Genomic DNA, 11426 nt, shown 5'->3' with positions numbered 1-11426 from the left:
TTACTGTGAAGGACTTCTTCAACAAAAACACAATTTCAAGTGTTTCAACAAAAATGTGATGTTATGCTTGAATTCTTAAAAACCTTGTGCCATTGATCCACAGACAGTGACCATTGACCCAAATAGGGTCAGCAGACACTGAAAAAAAAAAATCATTTAACCTGGCATCTGTGAACCCCTTCAAGGCCGAGGTGCATAGCTGCTGCATATGTTCCTCCGACGGAATTGCCACTTTGGTATAAAGGAGATGTATACAAAGGGTTATCTAACAGTCATTTGTGAAGAGGTAAAGTAAAAACTTGGGCAAGTCTAGTTAAAGAAAGATCATTGAAGGAGTTTCTTATTGAATAAAAGTTCTAGACATTGTCTGTAAAACCTGCCCTCAGCATCACATCATTGTACCACTCGACAGCTGAAGAGAAAAGCGAGTGTGCATCTGATTTTCAAAGATCAATGATGCAAGACAATGTAACGCCAAAGACACAGCATTCATTTATAATGATGACCATCAACATCAACACGGCTTTATTTTTAAGCTAAAATGCAGAACGCTTGTTGGTTTCAGCTTCTTAGATGTAAAGATTTTACGCTTTTCTCTGTCATACATGATAATAAATTGAATATCTTTGGGTTCGGGACATGTTCTGACAAAACACAATATTTTATAGATGAAACGATAAATCAACTAATAAATGGCAGAATAATCATTAATGACAATAATCGTTAGCTGTAGCCCTAATGTACTTGCTGTCCAGATTGAAAACATACTGTAAATGGGAGAATTCGAGTGCACCTGTCTTTTTGTTCATGAGACTGGTACCACATTGACACAGTCTTCTACCATCTCAAACAGGAAGTGATGCGGGCCACTACGTCGGGCCACCTCACTAGCCGTCTCCCTGCTGCTGCTGCAGAGCCCCGGCTTCAGGTGTCGCTGAGAGAGGAGCAGCTCTAAGGTGTGGGCGGAGTCTGTTTTTGAGGAGCTGGTGTAGGAAGCAGCCAGGTGTAGGGGTGTGAGACCACCGTTGGTCTGGGCGTTCAGTTCAGCCCCGTGCTGCAGGAGGAAACTCACCGCAGTGACGCGGCTCCAGCGGCAGGCGCTGTGAAGGGGCGTCCAGCCGTCGATGGTGCGGGGGTTAACTTTAGAGCCGGTGGTGAGTAAAGCAGAAATAACATCAACATGGCCGCTGTATGCCGCACGGTGCAGTGGAGTGTAACCGTCCTCATCACAGCAGTGCACCAGCAAAGGATCAGCAGTCAACAACCTCTGGACTGTTGAAAGCTGGAAGAAAGAACCACAGAAATGCTCAGGGTCAGGAAATTACAAACTAATAGTTTGTAAGCATGTTTTACTTGAGGAAGTCATGCATTTGGAATTATTACTCATCACTCTGATGATCTTTAATCATGTTCCAGCCATTCATGTGGGTAATTTTTACCTCTCTGTAAATTAAAAATTCCATACTGCATTATCTTCTATTCTGAGAAACTCGGTGGTCATCCGTGTAGACACATACATCAGTACTTTTAGAGCAAAGTTTCTATCTACATTTGTATGAAGACTGCAGTGAAGATACTTTGCTAAATCCTGACCACCTCTGAAGGAGGCAAGCCTCAGTGCTCTTGTTGGATGTTGTAAAGAGGGTCTTAAACAGGAAAAACAACAGTCATTTGGAATGAATGTGTCACAGAATTACAGAAGATACGATTCTGTGATATTTAACCAGCCATTACTCTCTTGATCAAGCGACTGGTTCATAGAATGTCAGAAAATAGTGAAAAATGCACACCGTAGTTTACTTAAGCCCAAGGTCATATCATCGAATATCTCGTATCCTCCGATAACCATCCAAAACCCAAATATATTCAGTTTATGATCAAATAAGACAAATAAGCAAATCCTCATGATTGAGAAGCTGCAACTAGGAAATATTCGGAATTTTTTCCAGGAAAACTAATCCTGCCTGAAGCACATCAAAGAGGACAAAATACTATAGCTAATTAGTAATTTGAAGACACTAGTGGGTCTTAAATTAATTTAAATGCAAAGTCACAGGGACAGAAACAATCACAAAGCAGTGACCGACACAACTGTAATACAGAACCAAACAGACTTCAAACACTCTTTACACACAAGACAAATTTAGTACTAAGATGACAGACTCAATACTTGTAGCATTACGTAGCATAGACATAAATAAATAACTTTGAATTATTTGAGATTTTATCACCATGAAATTAATTTGCTCAATTAACCTTCTGTCTATGACGGTAACTAATTTACATAGAAACAGAGTTACTATGTACATAATCAATTGTGATTAAATTAGGTTGAGGCTGATAATTCCCCAAGCGAAGTATTGTTTAATTATCCACGGGGTACATTGTTTTTCATGACGTTAGTGCCTTTGAAAGGTTTCAGGGTGCATAAAATGTGTTCTCTCTCTTTCAACTGTTCTCCTTCTGTGTTAATTACTGCCACCTGATATGCAAAGTCACACGGCATTTTCATTCCTCAGTCTAATTTTCTACATTTATTTACAACTAAATGTTGACTTTGCTGTAAGGGTCAGCTGTGTATGCTGCAGTGTTTTATTTCTGGTTTGTTGTTCTTCAAACTTTATTTAGATTCAGTAACACTATTTGAAAAGTTTTTTTGAAAGTTTTCTCTTAGATGTTTACAAAATTGGCACTATATTCCTCAAGTATCGTGAGAAGGCTACAAGATGTAATATAGGATGCTTTGGCTGTGCAGATTTTGTTACACCTTGATATTCATAATATAAATTTAAAAAACAAACATAGTTGGTTTATGACTCTTCAACACAGTAATAATCAACCTTAAAAATAAATATCTGAACAGAGCGGAATGATCACAAAAGAGGATGACTAACATTAAATCCGTCATGCTATCTGCTATATTAACATGCTTTTAGACTTAATTTTTGGAGCTCAAATGATAAGTCAATTAATGAATCGATAAAAAAAATAAAATGGCAACAATTTTGATAATTCGTTTCAGTAAATATTCAATCAAAAACTCAAATCACTGTCTGCTTCCAGCTTCTCCAATGTGAGCATTCGCTGCTTTTTTCTGTTTTATACCTTTGAGTTGTGGACTGTCGGTCAGATGGAAAATAAAGACAACAACAACAACATTTGAGCACATGGCAGTGAGCTCTGAGAAGCTCTGTCTTTGTCACCCAGCACTAGGTTGACCATGTGGTGATTCTTTTAATCATATGATAAATAATCATCAGAACAGAATCACTTCACTATGTTAAGACTCCAAGGAGCAATGCTGCATACTATATTCCTAATCAGCATTCTTAGCAGCCAGTCTCTTACTAACACACTTATTAGCCCCTAACAGTGCTTCATTAAATGTAATAAATGGATATTATCAAAAAAGGAGGCACACAAACATCCAAGTTACTGCCAGCAGTACATAATAACTGCATGCGGTTTAGATACCCTTGTGCTTGTTGGTGTGAGTGAGGGAGGGATGAGGACTGCACTGTACATCCTTGCGACTGGGGATCTCACCCTTTTGATACAGCCAACATCTTAACACAATATGCTACCTGAAGGCACAACTATGATCAGTGCGGGTAGCATATGTTCCAGTTCTTCGCAAAATGCCTGTGCACTAATTGTGTTTTTTGGCCAGTCCATACATAACAACTTTGTGTTAGCGATGTGTGATATCTAAATGCAGTATATACCATGAGACAACATAACTTTGTCCTTAACCAAAGTTTTTAATCACACCGTATATACTAGGACAGAAATTCTTTTTATATCAATGGGTGCATTTGGTGATCTTGGGCAATGCTGCAAATCAACGAGCAGGACAACTTTATGGTACGACTGGATATTAGTATGATTTTTGTGATAGCTGATGTTTTCCATTTTAGTTTGTCAGTCAGTTCATTTATCGGATTAGCGATAAACAGGCATCCCTATCTGGTTATCTTACCCATCAATGGTTTTGTTTGTGACAGGTGTAGGGTGAAACTGATGTCACAGAAAAATCCTTTTGCCCAACATTTTGTTGCTTTGAAGGAACTGCAATGGCACAAGGGCTGCAATTTCAGTCTTGAGAAAAGAAGATCACAATTTATTGATCATACAACATAAGTATGATCAATAAATTGGGATGCTGAGCAAAAGCACTGTGCGGGAACTTCTATCTTAAGACTGACGTGACACTTTCTTACAAATCTGCATCTGGGATTGTCAGATGTGCGAATATCTCCCCTAAAAAAAAATAGGGCTGCAACTAACATTATTTTTATGATCGATTAGTATACCGATTATTGTTCTGATTAATCAATTAATCATTTGGCCCATAACAATGAAGAAAATAATGGAAAATGGCCATTGTAATTTCATAGAGCCCAAAGTTGATGTCGCCTAATGTTTTGATTTGCCCGAACAAAGGTCCAAAACCCAAGTTAAGACAAGGACAAGCAGCCAATCCTCACATCTGAGAAGCTGGAAGCATCAAATGCTTAGCATTATCAACACATTAGCCAATTATTTCTTTTGATTGACTAATTCTTAAGAGTTTTAAATGGGACATAAATTTTGAACCAGATGATCCACAATTTAAAACACTAGCATGACAAGGTTTCAGGTTTCCTTATACAAAAGACAAACACATTAAAGATTAAAAACATGATCAGAGACAAACTGCTGTTAATATAGGACTTCAGTTTGGGTTTTTGTTTGAATTGTGGCTTCAGAAGGACTAAATAACGTACACATTACACATGCTCTATTGCATGCTGTAAATACTGTATTTATGCGATACCCGTGATGCTCAAATATTCACTGAAATTATTTCTGAGTCTCCTGGTTTACGTAGCTATTTGACAAAAAGCTGGCAAGGCACTAAAAGCTGAAAGACCTAATTCCTGAAATTATTTAAACAGCTGAAGTTATCACTAATTACATTCCTCCTATCTTGACCTCCCGATTTTCCAAATAAACATTTTCTCTCAATTAAAATCAGCTTCCTCCACTGTTGGATTTAGCTGTATTATTATTATCATTATTATTAATAATAATGATAATAATAATAATAATAATAATAATAATAATAATAATAATTTTTAAACAAACAATCAGATCAACTTCTGCCTGTCATGGCGGCTAAATGGTAAGCACTGTTAGGTCCTGCATTCATACACCACCAGTGCTTGTCTGTGTCTGTGAGTTTGCATGTGTATGCTTTTGTGTGTGTGTGCTTCCTCATGGCTTAAAAGAAATGCATGTTAGGTAACTGTTGTTGCTGAAGCATACCCCCAAGGGATCCCGAGCTTGGGGGAGGATGAGATCCCCAAAAGGACGGACTCAAGGTTTTCGACCCATGCAAAGAGCACCTCCAGCGGCTTCACAGAAGAATTCATGTGGACACGCCCAAGAGGAGCCATGCAATACAAACACTCCAGGGAACCCAAAGTAGCAGCAGCTAGCATTGAGGTCCGCAATGGCAGGAAGTGGAGCGCTGCCAGAGAGCTGCAGGTGGCAGAGGCAAGACTGAGTCAGAAAGTTGTCGAAACAGTGGCGACAGGGTGAGCAGGCCTGGGCTACTTTCCAAGCTGCCAGGCAAGTAAAACCAAAAGGAAAGGAGCATCAACATCTCCTCCAGGAAGAAGTGCGCGCAGTTGCAGAGGAGGTACGGGTCAGCAAGATGGTTGGAGTCACTCAGCGAGGAGCCTGGACAAGGTGGGAAAACACACTGCAGCGGAGGATCGCTTGGTCAGATTTTTGGTGGGCCGACTTCTACCGCATCAAATTCCTGGTCCAAGCGGTCTACAAACCTTGACAAGCCCAACAAACCTCCACACATGGGGCAAGGCGGAAACACCTTCCTGCCCTTGCTGTGCTGGGAGAGGAGCCCTTCAGTATCTCCTCAGCAGCTGCCCCAATGCCCTAGCTGGTGGATGCGACCACTGGCGCCACGACCAAGTGCTCAAGGCAGTTGCAGAAGTGGTCACCACGGCATTACAATCCAACAAACACCATCCTAGAAATAAGTCCATCACTTTTCTTAAAATTGGAGAGAAACCCTACCAACAACTGACTACAAGACCATGCCTGCTTTCCACAGCCCTAGACTGGCAGCTGAGAGTGGACCTTGGAATACAACTCTACCCTGGTCATATCACACAAACAACACTCCGCCCGGACCTGGTGATATTCTCTGATTCCACCAAGCAGGTGTTCTCGTGGGAGCTGACAGTGCCCTGGGAGGAGCACATGGAGGAGGCCCATGAGAGGAAGCTTGCCAAATACCAGGAGCTTGGGGAGCTGTGCGGAAGCGGGGGCCATACGTTCCATCACTGAAGCCGCTTTGGATAAAGAGGGCAGACCCCTGGCTTGTTGCTGCTGGGATACAAGCCAGGACTTGATCAACCCCGGCTGCGTCACCCAGGCAAGGGGGTCTGATGTTGAAAGGCCAGAAACCTCCTATGACCCCAGGAAGAGCACTGAGGATGCATCCCGGCGCATGGATTTTATAAGAGTTCTTCACTGAGTTAGAATTGCACACATGCGTTCCACAATTTCCTCTTTCTTGTCAAAACCCGATGCCTACATTACCCATCAAGCACCTCAGCCACTGATAATTTGGTCAGAGTTTTCAGTTTGTTATGTTAGTACTGGTTAATGTAACCTTGAGCTACTAGCCTCAGGGAGAGATGAGGAGCTACTAGCCTCAGGGAGAGATGAGGAGCAGACTGCAGCAGAGTAATCCTGGCTTCCCTCCACTGGCTCCCTGTTGCTCTTCGAATTGATTACAAAATTCTACTGCTTACTTTTAAGGCCCAGAGAAGCATTGCCTCAAGTTATATTTCTGACCTTCTGTTGCCTTATGTCCCCTCCTGTTCCCTGAGATCCTCAGATGACTCTCCTCAGAGGCCAAGGAGTTAGTGTTCCTAGACTTTGCAATGACTTTCCTGAGGAAATTATACAGTCCAGGTCAAAATTATCGGAACCCCTGAATTTCAAGTATTTGGACAGTGTTACACTTTTTGTAATTTTGCCTCTGTACACCTCCACAATGGATTTCAAACAAAGCCATCAAGATGTGATGAAGTGTAGACTTTCAGCTTCAAGACCTTTAAAAGGAAATTGCATGAACTGTTTAGGAATTCCCTCATTCTCAGAGTTTCAAAAGTAATTGGACAAACCAACATAATTATAAATATAAGGAATATTTTATTACTTGGATGAAAATCATTTGCAGTCAAAGACTGGCTGAAGTCTGTAACCTATGGACATCACCAAAAGTTGAGTTTCCTCCCTTGAGATGCTTTGCCAGGTCTTTACTACAGCCGCCTTGAGTTGCTGCTGGTTTGTGGATCTTTCTGCCCTCAGTTTTGTCTTTAGGAAATTAAAAGCATGCTCAACTGGGTTGAGGTCAGGTGACTGACTTGACCATTAAAGAATATTCAATTTATTTGCTTTGAGAAGCTCTTGGGTTGTTTTTGCAGTACGTTTTGGGTCATTATCCATCTGTACTGTGAGGCACTGTCCTACTGGTTTTACAGCATTTGGCTGAATCTGAGCAAATAGAACAGCCCTGTACACTTCAGAATTCATCCTGCTACTTCTATCAGCATTGGTTCCATTGGCAGCCATATACGCCCATGCCATAACACTACCTCCACCATGTTTGACAGATGATGTGGTTTCCTTTGGATCATGAGCCCTTCCTTTCCTTCTCCATATTCTTTTCTTCACATCATTCTGGTACAATTAATCATGGTTTCATCAGTCCAAAGAATATTGTTCCAGAACTGGGCAGGGTTTTTTAGATGTTTTTTGGGAAAGTCTAATCTGGCCTATCTGTTCTTAATTGTTACCAGTGGTTTGCACCTTGTCGTAAACCCCCTGTATTTACGTTTATGAAGGCGTCTCTTGATTGTAGACTTTGACTACGATATGCCTACCTCCTCGAGAGGGTTGTTGACCTGACTAGATGTTGTGAAGGGTTTTCCTTCACCAAGGAAAGAACTGCCATCATCCACTTCCAGGCCTTTTGGTGTTGCTGAGCTCACTAGTGCATTCCTTCTTTTGAAGAATGTACCAGATTGTTAATTTGGCCACTCATAAAGTGTCTGCCATCTGTCTGATAGGTTTGTTTCGTTTCTTCAGCCTAATGATGGCCTCCTTCATTTGCATCAACACCTCTTTGGATCGCATATTGAGAGCTCCCATGAACAGCTACCAAATGCAAATTCAACATTTGGAATCAGCTTCAGACCTTTTATCTGCTTAATCTGTCATGATGTAACAAGGGGACAGGCCACACCTGGCCATGAAACTGATCAACTGTCAATTGTACAATTACTTTTGAACCTCTGAAAATTAGGGACGATGTATGAAAAGGGGTTAATTGTGTCTGGGGTACATTTTGTGTTTGTATTTTTTCGCTCTACAACCGTACACATTTTATTAAAATATTCTGTTTACAAAAAATTGGTTCATTTGCATTTACTTAGTGACATCACTTGAGGTCAGACTTTGCTCAGCTCCATCTGGAACCGCAAAAAGCTTTTTTTTCTCATATGCAGTAGCACTCAAAAAAACCTGCAAACACATTAATATAGAAAATCGGGTTCCCCGGAGTTCCCCTTTAATTTTATGTAGGCAAAGTTCTTGTTTGGCTGCCTGAGTCTACACAACATTTGAGAAATTTGGCTTGTTTTGTGAAAAGAAAAGTCAGAGCTTTATTTAAAAACAAACAAATGTGTATATTTCTCAAAGTAAAGTATGGAAAAAAAGTATTGTGTTGATATCAGCCCTTGTATCAAATAATTTCAAATGATACCAGGCCCTAATTACGACCAGTCTATTTACAGTAAACAAAAGTAGAAACTCACAGCCCTAATACTGATGCTGCTCATTACAGGCCAGAAAACAAAACTGTTAAAAAGGATTAAAAATAGAGAGACAACTTTTTTTGACCCTTGCCACTAGGGGTTAAAATTGGATTTGGGAGGAGGGGGTGCCCTTGTTTCAAGAGGTTGTTGATTAAATGGCAACGATATAACTGTCAGTTGTTCAAACTGAATTCTGAATCTTTTTGTAAATTGCTAATTATTTTTCATGCAGTCATTGACATTAAATATGGGCTATTTTTCCTTGTTTGGAGAGTGATAGCAAGAGATTGGAGAAGTAGGGCTACTTGAGAATAATTTGCTGCATGGGTTGATCCTGTAGCAGTCATCTCAACCTCTGACGCAATTTGACCCTTGCTTACCACTAGCGGGGCAAAACAAGTGAAGTTTTGGTCACTTACACGATTGTTTTCCACTGCCCATAGTATCAGCTCCACTGGTTTGCCCTCGAGAGATTCCTCCTTTTCTAGATACCACTCCTCGCTGTGGTCTTCTACTTCCTCCTCCTCCTCCTCCTCCTCCTCCTCCTCAAATTTGCTTTCGGACCACAGGCTGCTGGCCCCGCGGGGGATCAGATGTCCATGTGTGTTGAGAAGCTCCAGCTGATTAAAATCTTCCGGAAACTCCATCACTGCTCTTTTTTTCGTCACAGAAAAAGAGAAATCAGAAAAACAGAAAAACTTAACTCATTAAGAAGAGATTAAAAACATAGATGGAGGAGAGGGTATGAGAGAACGTTGAAAACTGAACAATTTAGAGGAGTAAACTGATCATTTCAATTTGCTAATTAATATTTTCTATCTAATATTTAAAACAGCATATCACAGGCATTTTAAATATTCACACAGTCCCTGACAAGCTGAATGGCCTCAGGATGTCTTGGTACTCGGTTGTTACCTTGATTCTAAATAGGGCCAGACTAGTGGTCTTTTAAAATCTAGTTTTAAAACTTTCATCACTACAATTTTACTGCCTTATGTTTAAACTCCTTACTTTTTTGGCTCTGGCTACACATCTGTTGCTAATGTACGATCCTTTTCTTGTGTTTTAGAATTTTGTAGAGCTGAAATAATTTGTTGATTAATAAACAGCAAATGAATCTACAACTATTTTGATCATTGATTCATCGTTTAAGTCATTTTTTTAAAGACATCTTTGTCCAGCATCTACAATGTGACCATTTCCTGCTTTTCTTTTATATCATTCTAAATTCTACATCAAAACAAGCACTCTGATGAAGTCAACTTGGGCTCTGAGAAACAGTGAGGAGCATTTCTCATTAGTTTCTGACACATTATAGACCAAGTGATTAAGCGAGAAAAATATTCCTCAGTGATGCAGATTAAGAGAATGAAAACTGTTAGTTGCAGTGGTAGAATTTTGCTCAGACTTTTTATATTTCATTTTCTATTATATATTGCACAAACGAACAAAAAACTTGGTTTTAGGTGGAATAATAAGAAGTAACAGCACGACACGACTATTCTAAGATTTTGTGCACTCCATTTACATCAATAAGGGGAAGACAAACTAGAAACACTTCTCACTTTAATGATATACAGTTCATCAGCACAACAAACAGTACTACATCCTCCAAACGGACCAACACCTTTGTTAAAAGTCCCAACAAAAACTGAAGATCGTAACCTTCGAGGTTCGGTTAATTGCGGGGCTGTTGTAAAAGAGTAGTACAGTAGTGTAGTGTAAGTTTTAGCTAGCTGCTAGCCTCATTTTGTGCCTATCATGTATTAGCATACTGTAAACCAGAGTCACAGAGGTATCCGTTTCTCTCAAAGACAGTTAAATGGCGATGTTTGGAAAACCCCAAATGGTCGTTTCAAACCGCATATCATAAGCAAGACGAGTAAATTAACGTTATGTACAACAAACGTTCAGACTAACATCAAATACAATTTTCCAACGCTTTACGGTGCGGCATTTGCGTTATCGTTAAAAACACCTGACTGTTCATTTAGTTGTAGTTATGGTCGGTATTTACCGAACTTGTGGCGTTTATGTGACATACTGTCCTACGGTTCTGGGCTGGGCAATCTGAGTTGACGTTACACGTAACTGTTGAGGCTACCATTTGAGCAATATGGCTCACGTCAGAACCGGATCTATTAGTCGGGAGTTTTACTACTTACCAACCATTTTACGACTTAGAGGAATCAAACCTGACACAGTTTCACCCTCACCTTCTAGTTTTGCGGGTTCAAAACAAACGACGGCCTACTGCAGTGAAGACACATGGGATATGTAGTTCTTTTTCCAGGTTAGCTTCAGTGAGACCTACTGTTAAAAGACATCACTACCCATAACTACTCGCAGCTTCTTTTTTTTTTTTTAATTTTTCTTCTTCCTCGACTTAAATTCCGAGTAGCCCAGACACTGTATCCGCCCGTTTCTGCCATCTGCCATCCATCAATTACATTGAACGAATCCTTAAATGGTGCCTTGCAGAAAATCACATCACTTCTGGTAAGCTATATAAAAGTGTCAGGAGATGTCTTT

General features: G+C 40.2%; 1 protein-coding gene across 4 annotated transcripts; it reads right to left on the bottom strand.

Annotated features, from left to right (window-relative positions):
- Nucleotides 1–508: 508 nt before the first annotated feature.
- On the bottom strand, nt 509–11226 carry ankrd49 (ankyrin repeat domain 49). 4 transcript variants are annotated; one of them, XM_040145028.1, is made up of 3 exons: nt 11111–11226; nt 9314–9548; nt 509–1282 (listed from the first exon to the last, which is right to left on the bottom strand). In XM_040145028.1, the coding sequence occupies exons 2-3, from the start codon at nt 9539–9541 to the stop codon at nt 806–808; spliced, it is 705 nt and encodes a 234-aa protein (XP_040000962.1). In that variant the 5' UTR covers nt 9542–9548; nt 11111–11226; the 3' UTR covers nt 509–805. The 4 variants fall into 4 exon arrangements, with proteins under 4 accessions (XP_040000962.1, XP_040000964.1, XP_040000961.1 ...); XM_040145030.1 differs by having other exon boundaries at nt 11060–11124; XM_040145027.1 differs by lacking the exon at nt 11111–11226 and adding an exon at nt 10912–11047.
- Between the last annotated feature and the right edge of the window lie 200 nt (nt 11227–11426).

The sequence above is a fragment of the Xiphias gladius genome, chromosome 15, assembly GCF_016859285.1.
Source record: "Xiphias gladius isolate SHS-SW01 ecotype Sanya breed wild chromosome 15, ASM1685928v1, whole genome shotgun sequence".
In the NCBI taxonomy this organism is placed as follows: Eukaryota; Metazoa; Chordata; class Actinopteri; order Istiophoriformes; family Xiphiidae; genus Xiphias; species Xiphias gladius.
This window is presented reverse-complemented; position numbering and strand designations above follow the sequence as displayed.